The 22,294-nt window shown below is 52.9% G+C and overlaps 3 protein-coding genes across 7 annotated transcripts; 2 read left to right on the top strand and 1 right to left on the bottom strand.

The window, feature by feature from the left end:
* Positions 1-783: 783 nt before the first annotated feature.
* CDKN2D (cyclin dependent kinase inhibitor 2D) lies at positions 784-3,056 on the top strand. Its single transcript, XM_016207844.2, has 2 exons — positions 784-1,041; positions 2,109-3,056. Exons 1-2 carry the CDS (start codon positions 901-903, stop codon positions 2,466-2,468), a joined length of 501 nt encoding a protein of 166 aa, XP_016063330.1. The 5' UTR covers positions 784-900; the 3' UTR covers positions 2,469-3,056.
* A 477-nt stretch (positions 3,057-3,533) lies between these two features.
* KRI1 (KRI1 homolog) lies at positions 3,534-12,237 on the top strand. 2 transcript variants are annotated; one of them, XM_087816716.1, is made up of 19 exons: positions 3,534-3,629; positions 3,741-3,814; positions 4,443-4,548; positions 4,909-5,014; positions 5,271-5,325; positions 5,404-5,450; positions 5,728-5,824; positions 5,915-5,992; positions 6,282-6,406; positions 6,727-6,853; positions 6,937-7,032; positions 7,123-7,293; positions 8,286-8,361; positions 8,464-8,552; positions 8,638-8,764; positions 8,849-8,979; positions 10,783-10,847; positions 10,953-11,051; positions 11,689-12,237. In XM_087816716.1, the coding sequence occupies exons 1-19, from the start codon at positions 3,536-3,538 to the stop codon at positions 12,026-12,028; spliced, it is 2,103 nt and encodes a 700-aa protein (XP_087672842.1). In that variant the 5' UTR covers positions 3,534-3,535; the 3' UTR covers positions 12,029-12,237. The 2 variants fall into 2 exon arrangements, with proteins under 2 accessions (XP_087672842.1, XP_016063419.2); XM_016207933.2 differs by having other exon boundaries at positions 5,401-5,450.
* Positions 12,238-12,257: 20 nt separating this feature from the next.
* ATG4D (autophagy related 4D cysteine peptidase) lies at positions 12,258-18,459 on the bottom strand. Of its 4 annotated transcripts, XM_087816712.1 has the most exons (10): positions 18,067-18,448; positions 17,475-17,558; positions 17,221-17,394; positions 16,672-16,948; positions 16,534-16,598; positions 14,730-14,860; positions 13,773-13,851; positions 13,617-13,693; positions 13,415-13,534; positions 12,258-12,822 (listed from the first exon to the last, which is right to left on the bottom strand). In XM_087816712.1, the coding sequence occupies exons 1-10, from the start codon at positions 18,296-18,298 to the stop codon at positions 12,643-12,645; spliced, it is 1,419 nt and encodes a 472-aa protein (XP_087672838.1). In that variant the 5' UTR covers positions 18,299-18,448; the 3' UTR covers positions 12,258-12,642. The 4 variants fall into 4 exon arrangements, with proteins under 4 accessions (XP_087672838.1, XP_087672840.1, XP_087672839.1 ...); XM_087816714.1 differs by lacking the exon at positions 13,415-13,534 and having other exon boundaries at positions 18,067-18,459; XM_087816713.1 differs by lacking the exon at positions 17,475-17,558 and having other exon boundaries at positions 18,067-18,447.
* Positions 18,460-22,294: the final 3,835 nt, after the last annotated feature.

The raw sequence follows: 22,294 nt of genomic DNA, 5'->3' as shown, positions 1-22,294 counted from the left end.
TCCTCACCTACCCTCATTTCCCCGTTTTATTTTGTTCACGGTGCTTAACGCTATCTTAAATTAATTAGGTGCTTGAATGTGCGGTGGTGAACGGTTCCTGCACGCTGTGAATGAAGGAAACATATCCCTGTAAGGACGAAAAGCTTATCTTGTAGATGAATGGTGGAACCCCGGACTAGGTGGCCCCAGCCCTGCCTCCCTTCCCCCTCGGAGGTGCCGAGGTCCCGGAGCAGGGCGCGTTACCCTACTCCTGACCTTTCTCTCCCGGGTCAGTTAAGCCGGCCCTCTCTCCCGCCCGCCAGGCACATTTGAAAAACCGAAAACCCCGCCATTGCCGGTCGGCCGCCAATCGCCACCGCTCGGCCTATCAGGAGCGGCACCGCCCCCACTAGCGCCCAAACCCTCCCCAGCAACGCGTAGCCATTGGCTGCCCTGAATGTGTGGGTGGGGCGTCGCAGGGTCGAGCGCTGGGCGACGCAGCTGGGCTACCTAGTAGCAAGTTCATAAGAAAACAAATCTGCCGCGTTCGGGGGCGGAGCCTAGAGCGCGCAGACCGTCTCCGGGCCGACAGCTCCTCCGCCGCGTCCCCGGCGTCAGCTCAGAGGAGACCCCGCCCGTAGAGGAGGAGGGAGGGTGAGTTGGGCGGAGACCGGGCCCCCTGCGTGTTGTCGAGGGTTGGGCCTGGTTCCCAGCCCCTCGCGACCTGCGGGCTGACAGAGGGGAGGAGTCCCGCCGGTGGGTGGTGGGGGTCGCGTCGGAGCCGGGACCGGCGAGCCGAGCCCGGAGCCTTGCGTAGGCTGGGAGCTCCGCGGGAGGGCTGTTCAGGCCGGCATCGGTGGTTTCCCCCGCCCTGACCGTGCCGGGGTGGGGCGGGGGGCTTCTCAGGCCGCCAGTGTCGACATGCTGCTGGAGGAGGTCCGTGCCGGCGACCGGCTAAGCGGGGCCGCGGCCCGGGGCGACGTACAGGAGGTGCGCCGCCTTCTACACCGCGAGCTGGTGCACCCCGACGCCCTGAACCGCTTCGGCAAGACGGCGCTGCAGGTGAGGCCGGTCCGTCCCGCAGCAAGGCCGGGGCTGCAGATCCGGGAGAGAACTGAGACCCAGACCCCTCCCATAAAGTCGCCCGGCCCCAGTAGTGGCCGACTGGGAGCCGGTCCAACATTTCTGGACTGACGTTACTCCCTGATGTCTCCTTTCGTAGGTGGGTGGTGGATGGGGCTAGGATGGGGGAAAGGAAGTCTTTCCATCTCTGGAGGATTCCTTGTTCTTTGGATGCTGGGGATTCAGTTTCCCTGGGGAGGTCATTTTTCCATGAGTGAGAGTTCAGCTTCTTTGGATACTGGTTTTATGGGGACGGCTCTGGTTTCTTTGGGCTTCTATGGGGGTATCCGATCACTGGAAAGAGGGATTCAGGTCTCCAGGGCGTCCTTATTGTCTAGGGGGTTCTCCGAGAGGCATCCAGTTTCTTGGGGGCGGGAGGTGAGCTCTGTTCTTGTTTTTTTTTCAGGTTCTTGATATATTATTGGGGGCCCCTCTGAGGGAACAGTTACAGATTGCATGGTAGTCCCTGTTCCCTGGAAGTCATTTTAGAGGGGATCGCCATTTCTTGAGGGATGATTCAGGTGCTCTGGGGAGCATTCTGATTATATGGGAGGGGCTATTCATTGGAGAAGGAATTTCAGATTCACTGGGCATCTCCTTTCCCTTGAGAGGGCTGTCAAGTTCTTTTGGGGGCAGTTCTCATTTTATGAGACCAGCTTCCTGGAGGGAGGTTTATATTTCCTGGTGATTTCCCACATCTGAGCGGGGAGGAGGGGGTGTTCTCTGGTTCCTTGGGGAGGGCCTTAGGTTCCCTTAAGGGCTATTAGAATGAGCACTATTCCTGGGAGGGGTGTGTGACCAGTTTCTTGGCGGGGGGCCCTATTCCTAGGAGACCTTATTCTCTGGCGTCTCAAACAGCTGCCTGGGGGCGTGTTCCCTGGGCTTTTTGCATTCTCCAGAGGACTTCTTCTCTGGTATTCCCTATTTCTGAGTGATCCCTCTCTCCAGTGATGCCTTTTCCTGGAACTCTTCCCTTGAGGACCACCCTGAATTCTGCCTCTGCACAGGTCATGATGTTTGGCAGCCCCACTATCGCCCTGGAGCTCCTGAAGCAGGGTGCCAGCCCTAATGTCCAGGATGCCTCTGGCATTACTCCAGCCCATGATGCAGCCCGCACTGGATTCCTCGACACACTGAAGGTTTTGGTAGAGCATGGTGCTGATGTCAATGCACCTGATGTCACCGGGGCGCTCCCTATCCATCTGGCTGTGCGAGAGGGCCACACAGCTGTGGTCAGCTTCCTAGCTGCTGAGTCTGATCTTCATCACAGGGATACCAGGGGGCTCACACCTCTGGAGCTGGCACAGGGAAGAGGGGCTCAGGATCTCATGGACATACTGCAGGGGCACATGGTGGCACCACTGTGACCTGGGACCATCCACTCCAGCCACAGGACCCAGCTGGGTTCTATCTCAGAAGAGGAGGAAAGAAACACTCTCTTTTTGCTCCTGCAGCCCCACTGCCAAAAGTGGAGGAGCACCAGTTTGTGGCTTGTTGGTATTGATTTCTGGGGTGTGTGTGTTTAAGGGGCATTTCTTATTTTGTTTTTCCCTTTTGTGTGTTTGGTGAGAAGGGTTCCTGTAGGCAACAGCCACATAAACGGTTCAGTTTACTTCATGCCCCAGACTGCTGGGGCTGCAGATGAATCCCAAGGGCAGAACGTTTAAAGCCTCAGCCCCATAGTGAGGTCATGGCTTCCAGGGCTCCCGAAACCTGGCAACTTTGGCTGACTGTACCCAGAGAGAGACCTCAAGTGTGCACACTGCTTTTGAGCATGGGGGGGAGGGGGGAATTCCAAATGAATAAAAGGGTAGTATGAGTTCACTCATATTTTGTTGGAAACTTGTTTTCTAATCTCTTGTACAGCATTAGAAGATTCTATTTATTAAGCTTTATGGAAAAAAGTTGTGTGATAATTTAATGTTTTTACCCATTAAATTAATTCTTGTGAATGATCACAGTGCTGGTGGCTTCTGATTTTTGAGTCTGCGATGGAGAGTCAAGCGTCCAGGATGTTCTTGGGGGTGGGCACGGGGGTCTCTGATCATGGATGCTTCGGGGGAGGGAGAGAGTGGCAATTCCCAGGGCGCCAGGGGTGAGTGAGCTGGGTGGGGCAGCGGTTTGCTCTGTCGGAACGGAAGGGAGGCAGGAAACCGCGAGTGGAGAAAGGGCCCCCAGATGTCAGCTGGGTGCGGGTAGCCCCGGGGGTGGGGTGGGCGGTGGCTGCAGCCTTCCCCGCAGAGGCGTGACCGTGGGCGGGGGCTGAGGTCACGTGGCGGAAAAGCCCGGAAAAGACGGAGGTGGGGTTGGGCGCGGCCCCGGAGGCTCCGCCTCATTTAAAGGCCGCGTCGGGCGGGACCGACAGCAGCCCCGCCTCCTGGGAGGGGGGGGCCCTCGCCATACGTACGCGTGCGCAGAGGGACACACAGCCGCCATGCCGGAACCGCGCGGGTCGTCTCCCTTACGAGTGAACGCGGCATTTGCGGCGCGATACAGCCGCTACCGGGAACGTGAGGAGCTGCAGCGGCGTGAGTGCGGGGCGCATGCTTGCGGGGCGCCGGCGCTGCAGGGCTATCGGGAAGTGGTAGTTGGTCTGGTCCCCCCAGGCTGATCTGGGGGCTCCCTTCCGTGTCACGCAGTGAAAGATCGCTACCGGGATCGAGACAGCGGAGAGGACTCCAGCTCCGAGTCTGACTCCAGCGACGGGAGCGTGGTGAGCTTCGTCATCCCGGCCCCGGACGTGCGGGAGGCATTCAGGCCCTCCACCACATCCTGATCCCGCATCCCCTTAGCGCTGTACCGGAGTGTCCAACCCCCGCCCCCATCCCGTGAGGGACAGAGCGTCCTCCCCATTCCCAGGCGGTGGCAAATCACCCCTCCCAGCCCCCCGCTACGGATCCACCTGCCCATCCTGATGTGTTTGATGTGACCACTCTGTTCCCGAAGTGGAACATCTCTGCCACAGGGGGCATCCAGCTTCTCCCCACATCAGCCACATAATCTTCCCACCTCACTGTGCAGCCCAGTCCCTACTGCTGGCCGCCATGTGCCCTCCCTGCTGCCTGCCCCATGTGCCCAGGAAGTGTCGTTCCTTTGCCTGATACCCTCCTCTGTCTCAGATCCTTAACTTTTGTGTGGCCCGCCCTCCCTTCTCTCCGATTGACACTCCCACCGCACCTGCCTCTCCCAGTGGGATCCCCTTTCATTCCATCTAATGTATGCCTGTTCCTCCACCCTAATTCCCACACCCTCTCAGCCCACCTACCCTGGTTGCTTACTGCCCTCCATTGCTCTCACCATCTCCCTTCTGAAGTCTGTCCCCAATCCTTTTCTTGCCCTAGGAATTCGATCCCCAGCAGGAGCGAGACTTTTACAGGACACTCTCCTTGTTGAAGAAAAAGGATCCCTGCATTTATCAGGAAGATGCCACCTTCTACCAGAGAACAGGTCTGTGGCTGCTCCTCTCCAAGGTTCCTCATGGCCTTATCGTCTGTTGTGACTATTTAATGAATAATTTTATGTCAAAAGTGCTTAGAGTATCTTAGTTTATTACCTGTTGATGTTAATAACAATCGTGTGCTTTTACTATTCAGAGCATGAGTTACTCAGTGATTGGCAGGTACTGCCAGGTGCTAGTTAGTGTGATAACTGTTGTACAGCTGGGAACTGGTGGCTTAGGGATTTGAAGTCTTCATCTGACCCTGGCCGTGGCCCTGGCCCTGGCCCAGCCCAGTGGGGTTCTCTTTCTGGGGAAGGAAGGGAGTTGTGGTTGTGGGTAATGGTAGGTGTCTTACGGTGACTCCCCAGCAACACCCTCAGAAATCAAGGAGGAGCTGGCAGCTAAGAAGCAAAAGAAGGTGCAAGCCATGTACCTGAAGGACTACCAGAGGAAGGTTATCTTGGAGAAAGAAGGGTGAGGAGAAGGCCTAACACATACCATCCCCTGCCCTGCCTTCCCAGAGCAGGTGGATGCTTGGGGGTCTTAGGGGCAGAGGTGGGAAGAAGCCAGTGACTCACCAGAATTGAGGGAATGCCAGAGAGCAGGCTTCTCTGTGACAGCCTGCACCCCCATCGGCTCCCTGACCTGCTATTCGTAACTGCCCCCCACCTCACTGGGACAGACAAACTGTGGGGAGTCTAATTTGAAGCCCCAATCCTTCCTTGCACAGGAAATATGTTGATGAGGAGAATTCAGACGGGGAGACCTCCAATCAGAGACTCCAGGTGGGTAGGGTGGAGACCCGGTTGGGGCAGAGGGGTTTAGGGCTGGGCCTGAGGCCCACAGCACCCTCTCTTTAGCAGGTTTCGTCAAAAAGTTATATGGAAGAACAGCAGCAGCTCAAAGAAAGGTAAGCTGGGACAGCAAGTGGCCAAATGGATAGGAGTTGAGGGTCTGGGTTCAAATCCAGCTATGTCACTAATGGCTGTATGTCCTTAGGTACATTACTTGTTCTCTCCATGCCTTAGTTTCTTGATCTGTTAAACGGGGTTGATAATGCTCTCTCTGTCTCAGCACCACTCTGAACTTGTCAGGGAGAACTCAGGGCTTAGTGAACAGGGTTAATCTTGGGGCAGTGGACAGGGGCTAGCCTGGCTGTTCCGAGACTTGTTCTCTCGTGTGGGCAGCTTCCGAGCAATCGTGGAGGATAGTGAAGATGAAGATAGCGCTGGGGAAGGTGGCTCCGGGTTGCTGCAGAAACGCACTAAAACCAAAGAGGAGAAGGTGGGTTCTGGGGACCCCACTGGACCGGGGCTGGTGGCAGGGAGGGGGCACTGGGGCTCCCACAGACCCTCAGTGCTGGCCTTCTCCCAGGCCCAGGAGGATGCTGATTACATTGAATGGCTGAAGGGGCAGAAGGAGATTCAGAACCCTGAGACCCTGAGAGAACTGGTAAGTTCCCATGCGTAGTTGCTGAGGGTCTATATTCCTTGTCCTGCCTTCATCCAACCTTCTTCCAGAAACTACCCCATGAAGGGGTAGCAAAGAGCACATACTCTGAAGATGGTGTGCCCCTCTCTGGGTCTCAGTTTCTACATCTCTGAAATGGGAACAATGCCCCCCATCTATTTCGTAGACTGGTTCTGAGGTTCAGTTACTTGAATTCATTTGGTGTCCATGTCCGCCCTCCTTCGCTGCTTCTGAGTGCCTAACCTGGGCCCTGTTACCCCTTCACTCCCAGACTCACCTCAGGGAATATTGGAACAACCCAGAGCTGGACGAAGGGGAGCAGTTCCTGCGCGATTATATCCTCAACAAACGTTATGAGGAAGAGGGAGAGGAGGAGGATGAGGAGGAGGAGGAAGGGTGAGCAGCCATGTTCTCACAAGGGGCCTGGAGCCAACACTGGCCAGAAAGCAAAGGGCACCGGTGTTTACTTTTTCACACAGACGATAGCAGAGTTAGTCGTCTGTGAGGAAGAGCCATGGAGTGTGGGCTCTGGAGTCAGGTGGTACTAGTTCAAATCCAGATCCTGCTGCTAGATTTCTGTGCCTTGGTTTCCCCATCTGTACAGTTGGGGTAACAGTGGCACCCTACTGTAGGGTTCTTGGGAGGATTGAATGTATTAATACGGCTGGTACACAGGAGCTCGGCGGACCACAGCCTTGCTCTGTCTTTTCCCTCAGGGTCCCAGGCCCCCCGGTCCAGCTGTCTGTAGATGACTCCTCAGACGAGGGGGAGCTGTTTCTGAAGAAGCAGGAAGATTTTGAGCACAAGTACAATTTCCGCTTTGAGGAGCCCGACTCGGCCTTGGTGGGGCTACGGCTGGGGTTTGGGAGGAGCTGGCCCACAGGGCACAGGCCCAGAGAGCCTAGAATTATTTCTTTGGCCCACAGGTCAAGACCTATCCTCGGAGCATTGCGTCCTCTGTGCGCCGCAAGGACGAGCGCAGGAAGGAGAAGAGGGAGGAGATTAGGGAGCGAAAGAGAAGGGTGAGTGTGAGGGGGCGGTGGGTTCAGGAGGGCCCCTAACCTGTGGGGAGAGCCCATACCCTCACTCTCCCTCTTGCCTGCCACCCACAGGAGAAAGCGAAAAAGCAGGAGGAGCTCAAGCAGCTGAAGAACCTAAAGAGGAAGGAGATTCTAGCCAAGCTGGAGAAGCTGCGGCAGGTCACAGGCAATGAGACAGTGGGCTTTGAGGAACGGGACCTCGAGGATGACTTTGATCCCACCCGGCATGACCAGCTTATGCAGGTGTGGCACTCACACCCAGGCCCATCCATGCTGCCAAATCTCAAGAGCATGGCTCTGGAATCAGTCATCATTTCTTGGCTGTGTGGCTTCAGAGAAGTGATTTGACCTCTCTTAGCCTTTGTCCCTGTCTGTAAAGTGGGTCTAACCATAGCATCTACCTCAGAGCTGTTGCAAGGATAGTTTGAGAGGAATTCACATAAAAGTTTAGTTGGTAAGTGCTCAAGGAACAGTAGGTTGCTGTATTTCCTTTAAACCCCTTTATTGTGCCATTACTGTTTATTGTTATATTTGTAGGAATATAACACCAGGCCATAGAAATGTGATGAGGGCTATGTGGGGAGCAGTGGGGACCACGGGGGCCCCAAAGGGGCCCCTAACCAAGCCTGGGAAGTCAGGGAAGGGGACTGAGGATGTATAGGTAGTCCAGTTGAAAACCAGAGTGGGAGTGTTATGTAATTGCCATTTAGCCTTCACTTTCTCGAAGCTTCTCAGTCTTGAGCTTCAGTTTCTCCATAGACTGGAGCTCCTTTCTGTCTTGGGGTGCTTGTGCAAATGTGAGATGTAGCCAGTATTGGGGATATAGTAGGTGCTCAATAAATGTTTAGCAATATCTGCCTTTATCTGTCAGGCCCTGAATTGGGTACTGGGGTTTCAGCCCTCTTGGAGCTCATGGAGTGGTGAGAACCAGTCTAACATTCATTGATCATCCACTGTATGCCAAGCACCAGGCAGCATAGAGGTCCCTGCCCTCTCAGAGCCTCCAGTCTAATGGCAGGCATTTAACTTTATGGTCACAATCTGCAGGGTTCTGAGTGGTGATAGAGACATGCAGGGGGAGGTGGGGGTCTTAGAAGAGTCCTTTGACCAGCTTTGTCAGGCCCACTTCAGGAGCTGGGTCTTGTGAGGGTGCTAGGGAGCCATGTAAAGTGCAGGAGGAAAGCTGTCTCAGAGGGATTGGGCCCTGCTCACCCTCCTGGTTCCTGGCCCTGCAGAAATGCTTCGGGGACGAGTATTACGGCACGATGGAGGAGGAGAAGCCACAATTTGAGGAAGAGGAAGGGTTTGAAGGTGAGGTCACTGGGGTAGAAGTGCTAGGCCTAAAGCCTAAGGTCCCATCCTGAGCCCTCCGGGCCTATCCCTACCTGTCCTCTGTCTGTCCTCTGGAACCAGACCACTGGAACTGGGACACGTGGACTGGGCTGGAGCAGGGTGGAGACTGGAGCCAGCAGGAGCTGCACTGTGAGGACCCAGACTTCAATGTAGGTGCCATGGGCAGGGGGTTGGGGGCTGGCTTGGAAAGTCCCAAGGGCTGCGAGGGCTGGCCTGACCTGCATGTATTGGCAGATGGATGCTGACTATGACCCCAGCCAGCCACCGAAGAAGCAGCGTGAGGCCCCCTTAATGGGCAAGAAGAAGCGCAAGTCGCCCTTTGCTGTGGCTGTGGGGCAGGAGAAGCCTGTGTTCAACCCCAGTGAGGCCCAGTGGGCATGCGGTGGGCAAGGAGGGGCTCTGCTGGGCCAGCACACTGCAGCAGCCTAGTTCTCTAACCACACAGGAGACAAGACATTTGAGGAATATCTGGATGAGTATTACCGGCTAGACTATGAGGACATCATTGATGACCTACCCTGTCGCTTCAAGTACCGCACTGTGGTGCCCTGCGACTTTGGGCTCAGCACGGAAGAGGTAGGGCCTGGTTGGGCGTGGGACACTGGGAGGCACCCAAGAGGCAAGTGGGAGCACTGAGCCAGTGATTGCTCCCACATGACCTGTTTTCTCGTATCAAAAATGACAGGAAAAATAGTGCTAATGACAGTACTGATATTTCCTGCCTCAAAGGGTTTCTATGAGGTGGGTGGGGATTCAAATAGCCCTTTGTAAATAATATTACATTGACCCTTGAACAATGTGGGGGTTAGGGTCGCTGACCCCTGTGTGGTCAAAAATCCACATATAATTTTTGAAAAATATCTTTATTGATTTCAGGGAGAGGGAGAGAGAGAGAAACATCAATGATGAGAGAGAGTCATTGATTGGTTGCCTTCTGCAAGCCCCTCACTGGGGATGGAGCCCGAAACCTGGGCATGTGCTGTGACTGGGAATCAAATCATGATCTCCTGGATCATAGGTCAGTGCTCAACCACTGAACCACGCTGGCCGGGCCTGCATATAATTTTTTATTCCCCAAAAACTCAACTAATAGTTGGCCCTTGGTAGCTGTGGGTTTTGCATTTGTGGATTCAACCTCTGCAGATGCGGAAGGCTGACTGTTGTTGATTGGTAGCCTTACTGATACCATAAACAGTTGATTAATATATATTTTGTATATTATACATATTATTTACTATATTCTTACAATAAACGGAAGAAATGTTAAAAAATTATAAGGAAAATATTGTATTTATTGAAAAACTCCACACATAAATGGTTCCATGCAGTTCAAACCCATGTTGTTCAGGGGTCAACTGTACCTTTATTCTGTTACTATATATGTGCAGCAGGGTGGCCACTAAGACTAGGTGGGCTCTGGCCCTGGCTGGTGTGGCTCATTGGTAGAGTGTTGGCCTGTGCACAGAGGGGTCGCAGGTTCAGTTCCCAGGAGGTCAAGAGCACATACCTGGATTGCAGGTTCAGTCCCCAGCCCTGGTGGGGGCACATGTGGGAGGCAAGCAATCAATGTGTCTCTCTCACATCAGTGATATCTCTTTCTCTCTTCCCACCTCCCTTCTCTCCCTAAAAATCAATGGAAAAAATATCCCCAGGTGAGCGTTAAAAAAAGACTAGGTGGGCTCTGGAACCAGATGGCCTGGGTTCAAACCCTGCCTTAGCTCACAAGCTATGTGACGTTGAATTTAGCTCTGTGCCTCAGTTTCCCATCTATGAAATAGGCCTAATAGCCTCCACCTCATGGCTGTAGAGCTGAAACGATGTATGGCTCTTTAGATGACACCTGTTCCTTAGCTGTCCATGATGGCTATGGGTGCTTGACTATTCATGGTCAGTAAAAATAGCTGATGTTTATTGAGCTTATACTACCTGCATTTTACTCAGTCTTCTTGACGACCTTCCAATAGGTTCTGAGGGGATGCCCACCTCATAAATGAGGAAACTGAAGCCTGGAGGCAGGAGCCTGGAGGTTGAGAACCTGGGCTTCATCTATAATTAGCAAATACAGTGATTGGCATAGAGACCCCTGCTCTGAGGCTGCTGGGACCATGGTGCATGGGTAAGGGCTACAGGCCCTGGAATCTGAAATAAGCCACTTCCTGAGCTTGGGGCAAGGAACCTCTTTCTGAACCCGTTGCCCCCTCTGATGAAACATGGATTTGCCTCCACAAGACATCGGTTCTCTCCCACCATCATGACATCCTTGCTGGGTGATACTATGACATTACCCTGCTTTGGCTGATGAGGTGGCTAAGGCTGAGTCAGAGCCCTGCCCCCCACCCGAGGGTTCATGCAGCAGGACCTCTTTCCCTTCCCCTGCAGATCCTTGCTGCTGATGACAAGGAGCTGAACCGGTGGTGCTCCCTGAAGAAAACCTGCATGTATAGGTGATGGGGTGGGGCTGGGCCAGGTGTTTGGGAGGAGGGGCAGCAAGCATGCATGGGCATCTCCCAGAGCACCAAATGACAGGCGTGTCCACTGGGCACCCAAAGGTCAGAACAGGAGGAGCTGCAGGACAAGAAGGCATACAGCCAGAAGGCCCAGAACTCATGGAAAAAGAGGCAGATCTTCAAATCACTCTGCCCAGAGGAGTGAGTGTTGCTTGCCAGGGGAGGGCGGGCTGGGGAGTCCACCAGGCCAGGATTTGAGTCTCGTTCTGTCAGCCATTTGTTTCATGACTTTGGGATTGGGCCCTCCCCCTCTCTGAGAGCTGGGTTCAAATCTTGGCTGGGCTATAGCTGTGACCTTGGGCAAGTCACTTCCCCTCTCAGAGCCTGTTTCCTCATTTATAAAATGGGGGTAAAGATGGCTCATTTTGTGTTGGGTGTTTTTGAGGATTAAGTGAATAAGTGCATGTGAAGTGCTTGAAACATAGAAAGTGCTGTATAGATTTTAACTATTGTTACCATGTTATTTCCTGGTCTATAAAACCAGGGTGATAGTAATTCCCAGAGTTGATTTAAAGATGAAATGACTTAATTTATGTGACTTAGTGTAAGCCCAGGCTCAAATACCAGAATTATCAGCAACACAGTCCAGCCTCAGGGTTCAGTAGAAAAACCCTGGTTTTGGTGTCAGACCCCAGTGTGAATTCTAGGCAGGCACCCGAATTACTGTATTGTCATCTCTTTGAGTCTCTCCTTTCCTCATCTGTAAAATGGGGGATGTGCACCTGGGAAGGGGCCTAATGGTGCTGGCTTAGGCTGAGCCCTGACTTTCCTCCCCCAGGACACAGACACCCACAGAAGCCACAGGGAAGCCACAGAGAGACAAAGCCGACCCACAGGGACAGCTCCTGGCATCCAATGGGACCTGCGGGAAGCAGCCCCAGCCTGAGAGCCCCACAGCACAGAAAGAGTTGGCCCCTGTGTCACCCACTGAGAAGCCAGCCCCCCAGAGGCGGAGGAGGGGCAAGAAGGCTCGTCTCCTGGGCCCCACAGTGACGCTTGGAGGACAGGAATTCAGCCGCCAGAGACTGCAGGCCTTCGGCCTCAATCCAAAAAGGCTGCACTTCCGTCTGCTGGGCCGGAAACGGAGAAAGCAGCAGGGGCCCAAGAGCTGCCCCTGAGCTCTATGGAGCAGGCATGGGCCCCCAGGTTCCTTCCCTTCAATCAGGCCACTGAATGCATCCCTTGTTGACTGTATAGACCCACATGTCTCTCTGTGGGCAAAGGAGAATTCCCATTTTTCAGATGTAGAAGCTGAGGACTACTTAACAAGCTCCCTAAGAGACTTGGACACCTCATTTTGCAATATACCCTGACTCCCATCTCTCAAGTGCTAGGTCTAGTCATTGCTGAGGTCAAGTCAGATGGCTTTATTGGCCCCCAGCAGCCACAGTTCCCACACCACCACCAGCCCTTGGCAGGACAGGGGCTTAGAGACCAGTAAGGGGTGTGGGCAGTCCAGTGCAAACTACAGTACTTAAGTCAGGCCCTGAGTGGGTGCCTGGGAGCCCGCCTGCCATCCCTCCCTGCCTTGTGAGGAGGGCCCAAGTGGCAGGAGGCAGGCCTGTGGGCTCTGTCTCTGGCTTAATGGCCCCAGCCTGGAGGTTTCCTGGGCTGGTCTCAGCTGCGCTTATCGAAAGTACCATCACCACCAGAGTTCAAGCTCCCACATCCAGTGTGACATAAATAAAAAAATAAATAGTGTTTGTCCTATCTTGTCCCCCATCCCATCCCTTTATAAAAACACAAAGTCCTCAGAGCTTGGGCGCTTGGCCTTGAGGAGCCGCCCAGTGCGAGGGAGCTGCAGAGTTGGCTGGGAGAGCTGGGAGCAGAGGTCTAGGTTGTGGTCCTGAGCATGGCCCTCAGCCAGAGTGAACATGGGGTACCGCAGTGTGGCTGAGGAGGAGCTGAGAACCTGGTGGAAGGAGGGAGAGCAGCTCAGCCCCAAAAGCAGTAGCCACAGTTACTTATCCTATAGACATAGTTATCCTAACAGGTATATTTAAAAGGTGCTTCCTGAACTCCCATCCCTCCAGGGCAATGACTCAGGCCAACCAATCAGTACCTTCTATTCCCCAGGACCATGACTGACTCAGTGATAAGCATGTAACCCAGTGCAGACAATGAAAGGCAGCCCTGGGATTTTACTGTGTGCTGAGAAAGTGGGGCTCCCTTTCCACTGAACTGGGAGGTCGGTGCCCAGAGAGGCTGACGGCCAACTCTTACCACCACGAGGGTAAAGCCCTGATGCTACAGTAGAGCCAAGAGAGAGGGAGGGTCCTGCCACTTGAGTTTCTAAGTGCAGCTGTCCTCCAAGGCAGCAAAGCCCCTAAGTTTTCATATTATGCACCCTTTTTGGGCCTATTCAGAGTTGGGTTTTTGTAACTTGGATGATAATCTCAACAACAGCTTGGAAGCAACCTCCCCAGGTCTGCTGGCCTCAAGGCCTCTGTTCTCCCACTCCAGCCCTGACTCTTTTCCCACCCTCCACCATTCCTCTTGCTCACCCTGGTCAGCTCTGAGCACAGTGTCTCAAACTCCTTCCTGTCTCCAGCATAGAACCCCACAGTACAGCTTGGGTCCATCTTGGCGAAGGCCATCTTGCGGGGTGAGGTGCAATGGAAGGACTGAGGTAGACAAAGGAGGGGATCTCAGGGGCCCCAACTTCCTCCACATGCCCCCAACCCCACCCTGGTGGTCCCAGCTCACCTCCAGGGGGAAGTCAGCCTGGCTGACATCCACAGTGGGCTGGCAGTAGTGGGGGTCCAGGTAGAGCAGGGAGTCATCTGCAAGGGAGGAAGTGTAAGTGGGGGTGGGAGTGGGGAAGAAGGTGAGGTAGGATGGAATGAGATGGAGCAGGCCTACCCTGGTAGCCGATGAAATACAGTGAGTGCCGCGGCTTGCCCCCCATAATGCCTAGGCACAGCTCTGAACGCAGGAGCTCCTATAGGGAAGAGAGTGGGCAAAGGTGAGGACTCATGGCAGGTGCTGTGAGACAGATCCTCAATAAATACTTAGCAAACACCCAATGTGGACCCTGGGGAGCAGCAGTGACCAAGAGAGGTGCTGTCTTATGGAGCTGACATGTATTAGACAAACAAGGAACAAGATGAGTGAATTATGTGTCGGAAGGTGATTACACTGGGAAAAGAATAAAGGCGGAGGGGGGGCTTTGAAATTATAAATGGGAGTCAGGAAAGGCCTCACTGGGAGGTGATGTTTCAGCAAGATGACATTTCAGCATCTTGGGAAATAGCAAGTGCAAAGTCCCTGAGGCAGGTGTGTTCTGAGAACAGTAAGGAGGCCTGTGTGGGTGCAGCAGAGCAAGTGAGGAGAGTGGGAGCAGATGAGGTGAAGGAAGGGACAGGGACCCATGGACTGTGGGAAGATCTCTGGCCTTTATTCTGAGTGTAAACACACCAGGGTCTTTCCAGCCTTGCTGTTCCCTTTGCCTGGAACACTCCTCCTCTGGCTCTTCATGTGCCCTGGCAAGAGAGGGGCTTTCCTAGGTTGTGCAGCCACCCCCATCTACCCTTCATGACTAGTTTTCGTTCCTTTACAGTCTGAGTTGTAATGCCAAAGCTGTCTATTTGGTTCCAGATCCACTGCCTGCCATTAGAATGTTCACTCCCAGAAGGCACAAATGTTTGCCTGTTCACTTCTGAATCCTCAGAAGTTGGGAGAGTGCTTGGCACATAATAGATGCCCTATAACTATTGGATAACAGATAAAGGAATGAAGAAAGGACATATACTTAACCCAAGCTGAAAAAACCTGGAGGGCTCCTTGGGGAGGAGGCATGGTGACTCTGGCTGAACCTACCTTCACGCAGGGCACGTACACGGGGTTGAGAGTCTCGCCACCTAGCCGCACCGGCACCAGGATGACAACAGACTTCCACTCAGCTGCGCAGTCTGGCCTAGCCACCAGGCGTGCCACATCTGCCTTGTACACTGGAAGGATAGGGCAGAAGGTCATCTTCTTGCCACCCTTCAAGCTTCAGAGTGTGGCCCTCCATCCACAGGGGCTCAACCTTTCCCAAGCAACCCCTTGGGGGGTGACACTCCCATTGACAGTGGAGAAGGAAGTCTTTCCAGAGCCCCAAACTCCCCTAGACAATCCCAGGGGCCCCCTTTTACAGTGAGCAACCAACACCCTGAGAGTTGAATGAAGAACATACAGCCAGGAGGAGGTGAAGCCTTCCCCAAAGCCTAGATCCTATCCCCGATCTGAGGCTTGACTGGTCCTCTTTTGACTTGGCATCTGGGTTTGCCAATATGAAAATGGGAGCACGGAGCAGACCTCAACCAAATGTCCCTATGTGTTCCTCCTCCTCAAGTCCAATCTGCTGCTGTTTATTCTCCCCCTCTTCCCTTGCTGGTGCCCAGAGAAGTGGATTCAACCCTTTCTGGAGACACAGCTGCTATGATCTGAATACTTGAGTCCCCCAAAAATTCATATGTTGAAATCCTAACCCCAAGGTAATAGCATAAAGGAATGGGGCTTTTGGGAGGTGATTAGGTCATTGAGGGTGGGCCCCTCAAGAGTGGGATTAGTGCCCTTATAAAAGAGGTACCCCCCAATTTTTTAAAACTATGTATAGTGATAGATGTTAACTAGATTTCTTGTGGTAATCATTTCACAATGTACAGGGTCAGGCAAGAGTAGGTTTATAGTCGTGTGTACGTGAAAAGGAATTTACTCTTTTATTGTTATTTATTAATTATTGTATTATTTTCCATATGAAAAACTGTAAGCCTGCTTTTGCCACATCCTCTATACAAATATCAAATCATGATATTGTATACATGAAACTGATATATTGTTATAGGTTGATTATACCTGAAAGGAAAAAAAGCAAAGATGGGACCCCAGAGAGCTTTCTTGCCCATTCTGACATGTGAGGACACAGCAAAGCAAGCCAGGGAGTGGGCTCCCACCAGACACCGAATCTGCCTGCACCTTGATCTTGGATATCCCAGCCTCCAGAATTATAAAAAATAAATTCCTATTGTTTATAAGCCACCTTGTCTGTGCTATTTTTGTTATAGCAGCCCAAAAAGACTAAGACAATAGCGCTCTGTGAAAATCCAGGCTTGTCCCAAACCCCTACAATTTTGCATAAAAATTTAGTTTTTGTAGATTCCCTGATACCAATCCATGGAGGCTCCTTTTAATTAAGACATAGGCAGACTTGGAGGGTGGTAGGGGATAATAATAGTAATTGCTAATATTTAGTGAACATTTGCTATGTGACAAGCACTGCTCTACAGGTTTAACTTGTATTATTGACTCACTTAATTCTTATGACAACCCTACAAGGCAGAGGAGACCAGACTTTTGTACATGTCAGAACTATTTACAGAGTAAGAGTTAATTGGGTCTGAGAGAAATAAGTCCTTATGTCCTTTATCACTTGGGGAGAAGCCTCTGAAGTTTCCTCTCCTGGATCTAGAGGGAGTAGACGAATCCTGAGCATCTCCCTGAGTAGGCCTTGAATCCTTTTGAAGGATCTCTTTGACCCAGAACTTCTTTCAGCCTCTGAGAAAGGTGGGTCCTAAGAGGAAGCTGAAGTAGTGACTGACTCAGGATGAGAACCCAGTGACACTGGTTAGCAGCCCCTTACCTGTGCAATCCTGAGAAACATACACCACCAGGCGGGTGACCTCTGAGCAGCTCTCCACAGCTTTCCTGGGGGCGAGAAGAAAGGCTTGAGTTCCTTGGGGTACCCAGTGACTCCCATGTCCCCTGCTGTGGCCCTCACCTGAGTATATGTGCCACAAGAGATGGCCCATACCAGTCACCTGCCTTCTTGCCCGAGCTCTGTCCGAGCTCCACTAGCTGGTGCAGGCCGAAGGGGGCCTGGGGGTGGTCGGCGAACCAGGACACAATCTGCCGATGCCTGCGTTCCTGCTCCAGCTCAGGGGTGCCCTGGGCCCAGCGTGAGGGCTTCCGGTGGGCAGGCCCATGGTGTCGATTGGGAGAGGACAACCCTGACCGTTCAGGGGGGCCCAGGCCTGCACCCTCGGCCCATGTCCAGTCTGGTGGGGAAGGAGTACATAGTCAACCAGTGCTGGTGTGTGTGGGCACAGTTCCCATTGACTCATGCTTTACACACAATTCTGCTCTTCGGACTCCATGCTTAACAATTTTCACATTCCTGAAACTTATAAACAACTCTAACTCCCTCACAAAACTTACTTTATACACAATTCTAACATGACTTTAAATTTTAGTTACAAACAATTCTAACACTGCTGACCTATGTGGCTGGCTCATACTCCTGGTGTGCCCTTCCCCTTCCACCCCTCACCTCTGGGCAGGAAATGCAGCAGGAGGCCTTGTGCCAGCATCATCTGCCCACTTCGTAACATGCAGCCCCAGCCACAGTCTGAAGTCAGACAGCCCCCAGCAAAGGGCGGGAAGTCCCGGCGGTATGTGAGCCACAGGCGGGACACGAAGTCCTGTTGGAAACGCTGGATGTCACCTATAAGAGCAGGCTTGTCAACTCCACCAGGAACAACCCTAGGGGCCTCCCCCAACCCTGGCCTGGGGACACCAGCTCACCCTCACTCTCAAAACAGTAGCGGCGGCCACAGAGGTGGACGCTGGAGATCTTGCTAAAGCTAGTGCGGCTTTTGACTGTCCAACCTGTGGAGAGGTGGAGCAGCAAGATGACTGATAACAACATAACAGTTATGACAGCAACAGTGCTCCCTATAACGGGGACCATCCTACTTCCCATTTCTTAGAGTGGCCATGGGGAATCCATGCCATATTCCTCATAGATGGATGTGGGGCCCCTATGAACAGCCACACCAGTGTCTGCCATCAATTCAGGATGAATTAAGGCAGCTCTGATCATTGTACCCATTTTACAGAAAGGAAGTAAAAAAGCTTGCTCAAGGTCACACAGGGAAGGGTAGGATTTGAAAACACATTCCCTGTTGGACCTGCCACAGATCCACCCTGGGCAGGGCAGGGCGGGGTGGAGGGGGCGCCTATAGGTGACTCACAGGAGAACGTACAGTGGAATACTCGGAACACAGGGCAGGGCCTGGTTCCTAGACTCCCAGCGACCTCTAAGCCCCCTGCCTGGCCAAACCCTGGGCCCGCTCGCACCCCAGAACCCCCCCCCCCGGGCCCGCCCCCTCCTCACCGTACTTGACGTTGTTCCAAGCAGTCAGGAACTTCGCCTTAAACTTGTCCACTTCGCCCGGCTCCCCAGGGGCGGCTCCGGACGAGCCCAGAGCGGGGCCGCTGGCTCCGGAGGGCGCCAGGCCGTTGGGGTCCGGGACGCGGGGGCCCCGCGTCCTGCGGCCCTCGCGGCGGCGCGCGTCCTCGGGGCTCCCGCTCCGGTACTGCGCGGCGACCGGCGACACGGAGTTCATGGGCGCGCCGGGGAGCGGGCCGAAGGTCCCGGTTGGGGCCCCGCGCCAGTGCCTCAGGGTCCAGGACGCCGCTGGGATGCGAGGGCCCAGGCCGGCTCTAATCGGTCCCCGACGCAGCGACCAGGCCCCCGGGCCCAGCGCTGGACGCTGTCACCGCCGCCGCCGCCATTTTAGCGGCCCCGGCGGGGAGGAAGGCGGGCGTGGCACCGCCCGACGCCCCGCCCCGGCCCCCAGCCTCGTCTCCAGTTCCCGTCCCGGTGGCCGCGCTAGGGCAGGCGCCGCGGCGCCCCACGACCCCTACGCCCACCAGCCGCCTTATCGCAGCGCCCAGGCGGCGGAGCCCCTGCAGGCCCTTATCGGAGGCCCCAGAACCGGGAAGCCCCGCCCCCGCCCCGCCCCCGCGCGCAGGGGACCCGCCGCCTCGCCTGGGCCCCGGCGCCGTCTGCACCTGCGGGAATCGACCCGGGACTGGAGCGCCCCTCCTTGGGTTGCGCACCAGAGCACTCCTGGGCCTGGGACCAAACCTGTGTGTGACACCCCTCCACACCCTACCTCTCACCCCCCCAACCACACCTCTGTGCGCCTCAGTTTCCCCATGAGCGAAAGGGGGCGCAAATACACGTCACGACATAGATGAATATTCATAATAATTTTGCTAAGGGAAAGAAGCCAGACAAAAAAGAAAAGACTACTCTCTAGTCCCATTTACATCAAACTCTAGGAAGTGCAATCTAACACCGTTAGTGGTCGCGTGGGGGTGGGGAGGGGTGGGGAGAGGCGCGAGAGAGGAATTTTAGAAGGGCCACAGGGTGCTTTATAGGGTCGAGGGTATGTTTAGTATCTGGATTGTGGTGAAAGTTTCCAGGGTGTGAAAACTCATCGGAGCGTACACTTTAAATTTGTGTGGGTTGTTGTATATCAATTATACCTTAATAGAGCTGTAAAAAAATTTCTATGCATCTAACTCAGAGGAATGTTAGAAGGAGGAGCTGAGTTCCTCAGTATTTAGCTCTTAGCAGGGCCTTGAAGGTACAGTTAGGGCCCTGCCTCAACCTGAAAGGCGAGATGACAGTGTAGTGACCCTGTGAACCACAGAGAGGGTGGCCTCTAGTGGCCAGCCCCGGGGCACTGTCCCCAGCCGGTTTAAGAAAGCCAGAAGAGGATTTGGATGAGGATTTGGACTGTGAAGGAGAAGGAAAGGACAATCACCTTCCTGACTTTCCCTTTCTCTTGCTTCACTCTCTTCCCTTCAGTCACACCTGCCTCCTTTCTCAAACTCAAGAGGTACTATCCCACCTCAGGATCTTTGCACTTGCTGTTTTCGCTCTTCCCTGAGATAGCTGCACTGCTCCCCCTGAACCTCCTTCAGGACTTTATTCAAATGTCACCCCTGAAGGGTGACCGCCCTTAAAATTCCTCCGCGCCCACCACTGGGCTCCTTACCTCCTTCCCTGCTATAATTTTTTCCCGCGCAATTACCACAACCTTGATTAAGTCAGCTCAGGCTGCTGTATGTAACAAACACCAAAGACTGGGTGGCTTAAACAACAGGCATTTATTTCTCACAGTTCTGGAAGGTAGACGTTCAAGATCAGGGTGTCAGTAGAGCCAGGATGTTGGTGAAGGCCTCTTCCTAGTTATGTCCTCACACGGCCTCTCCTAGCAGAGAGAGAGAGAGAGAGAGACCGAGATCTGGAGTCTCTTCCTCTTCTCTTTTTATAAGGTCACTATTCCCATCATGGGGACTCCACCCTCATAACCTCATCTAACCCTAACCTCCTCCAAATACCATCACACTGGGGGGTTAGGGCTTCAACATATGAATTTTGCGGAGTGGGCACAAACATTCAAACAGTAGCACTGATTTTATTTATTTATTTATTTATTTAAGAATAGCTTCTTGATTTTTAGAGAGAGAGGAAGGAAGAGAAGCATCGATGTGAGAGCATGACATTGATCGGCTGCATCCCACACGCCCCCCACTGGGGATCAAGCCTGCCACTTGGGTCAATTCAAGTCCCTGAATTGACCGGGACTTGAACCTGTAACCCTTTGGTGCAAAGGCCGACGCTCAAGTAACTGAGCCACAGCACTGATTTTATAATATACAGTAAATGTTGATTTTCTTTATATACATACACACACATATATATAAAATTTCTATGTTTATTACCTGTTTCCACCACAGCTTGAGGGCAGGGGCCTCTTTCCATCTTGGTCACTGTTGGGTCCTCAACACACAGTCTGTGGCCTGGCTCGTAACAGGTGTTCAACAAACAACACAGTAGGTGCCACAAAAAACTTGTGAAATGCAAAGAGAACTTGTTGCTTCACAGGGGATAGATGTGTTGTGGGGCCCACAAGCCCCTTCCTGTTTGATCTGGTGACTGACCCCCACCGTGGCCACAGCTGGTGCACCCTTGAGGAGGAGGGTGTTTTACTGTGGGGCCCTGAATTCCTTGTCCCTCCCCACTCCTCCATGAGTGGAGCCACAACATCAGCTTCTCACCTGCGTCTCCATCCCCAGCCCAAAGTCCAGCCACCACCTGTGTTGCCCCTGGAATGTTCTCTGTGTCCTGAATTGATCCTGCATTTCACCATCACTGGCTTTTCCCCCCAGGCCTTGCCCATCCCCAGCCTCCATTGCCTTTCTTACCAGGGTCTGAGATATCACTTCATACCTGTCAGAATGACTATCATCAAAAAGACAAGAGATAACAAGTGTTAGCACTTAGCATAATGCCCTCAAGCTCCATCTATGTTGCCACAAGTGACAGGATTTCTTTCTTTTCTATGGCTGAATAATATTCCATTATATGTATATAATAGAATGTATATTTCTTTTTTTAATCCTCACTAAGGATATGGCTTTTTTTCATTGATTTTAGAGAGAGAGAAAGGGGAGTAGAGAGAGAGAGAAACATCGATGTGAGAGAGAAACATTGACCTGTTGCCTCCAGTATGTCCCCCAACCAGGGACCGAACCCATAACCTTTTGGCGTATGGGACAACACTCCAACCAAGCCACCCAGCCAGGGCTGGAATGTGTATTTCTTTATCTATTTATCCACTGATGAACATTTAGGCTGTTTCCATACCTTGGCTATTGTAAATAATGCTGCTGTGAATATGAGGGAGCAGATATTTTTTTTGAGATAGTGTTTTATTTTCTCTAGATATATTCCCAGTAGTGGAACTGCTGGATCATATGGTAGTTCTATTTTTATTTTTTTGAGGAACCTCCATACTGTTTCCCGTAGTGGCTGCACCAATTTACATTCCCACCAAGAGCGCAAGAGTTTTCCTTTTTCTCTACATCCTCGACAACACTCATTATTTCCTGCTCTTTTGACAATAGCCATTCTGACAGGTGTGAGTTGATATCTCATTGTGGTTTTAATTTGCATTTCCCCGATGATTAGTGATGTTCAGCATTTTTTATGTACCTGTTGGCAGTCTGCATATCTTGTTTGGAAAAATGTCTATTCAGCTCCTCCAAAAAGACATATTGAAGTCCTAACCCCAGGTACCTGTGGCTCTGACCTTATTTGGAAATAGGGTCTTTGTCAATATAATTAGTTAAGATGAGGATATATTGGGTTAGAGTGGGCCCTGAATCCAAGATGACTGATGCCCTTATTAGAAGGGAAGACAGCCTGACTAGTGTGGCTCAGTGGTTGAGTGTCGATCCGGGAACCAAGGGGTCACCGGTTCGATTCCCAGTCAGGGCATATTCTAGGGTTTTGGGTTTGATCCCCAGTGGGGGCCATGCAGGAGGCAGCTGATTGATGATGTTTCTCTTCTTCTCCCTTCCTCTCTTTCTAAAAATGAATAAAAACATATTTAAAAAAGGAAAAAAGAAGGGAAGACAGAGCCCAGCTGGGGTGGCTCAGTGGTTGAGCATTGACCCATGAACCAGAAGGTCACCGTTTTGATTTCTGATCAGGGCACATGCCTGGGCTTCAGGCTTGATCCTCAGTAGGGAGCGTGCAGGAG

This window comes from Miniopterus natalensis, chromosome 4, assembly GCF_054644295.1.
Source record: "Miniopterus natalensis isolate mMinNat1 chromosome 4, mMinNat1.hap1, whole genome shotgun sequence".
Classification (NCBI taxonomy): Eukaryota; Metazoa; Chordata; class Mammalia; order Chiroptera; family Miniopteridae; genus Miniopterus; species Miniopterus natalensis.
The sequence above is the reverse complement of the archived record's forward strand: the minus strand, read 5'-3'. Positions and strand labels throughout refer to the sequence as shown.

Coding starts and splice junctions, on each gene's coding strand:
- CDKN2D (XM_016207844.2), top strand. CDS start 901: ATGCTGCTGGAGGAGGTCCGTGCCGGCGACCGGCTAAGCGGGGCCGCG. Junction 1,042..2,108: donor TCGGCAAGACGGCGCTGCAG/GTGAGGCCGGTC, acceptor GCCTCTGCACAG/GTCATGATGTTTGGCAGCCC.
- KRI1 (XM_016207933.2), top strand. CDS start 3,536: ATGCCGGAACCGCGCGGGTCGTCTCCCTTACGAGTGAACGCGGCATTT. Junction 6,407..6,726: donor GATGAGGAGGAGGAGGAAGG/GTGAGCAGCCAT, acceptor CTTTTCCCTCAG/GGTCCCAGGCCCCCCGGTCC. Junction 8,980..10,782: donor TTGGGCTCAGCACGGAAGAG/GTAGGGCCTGGT, acceptor CTTCCCCTGCAG/ATCCTTGCTGCTGATGACAA.
- ATG4D (XM_087816712.1), bottom strand. CDS start 18,298: ATGAACTCCGTGTCGCCGGTCGCCGCGCAGTACCGGAGCGGGAGCCCC. Junction 13,694..13,772: donor GTATTTCATCGGCTACCAGG/GTAGGCCTGCTC, acceptor CCTCCCTTGCAG/ATGACTCCCTGCTCTACCTG. Junction 13,535..13,616: donor AGGCTGACTTCCCCCTGGAG/GTGAGCTGGGAC, acceptor TGTCTACCTCAG/TCCTTCCATTGCACCTCACC.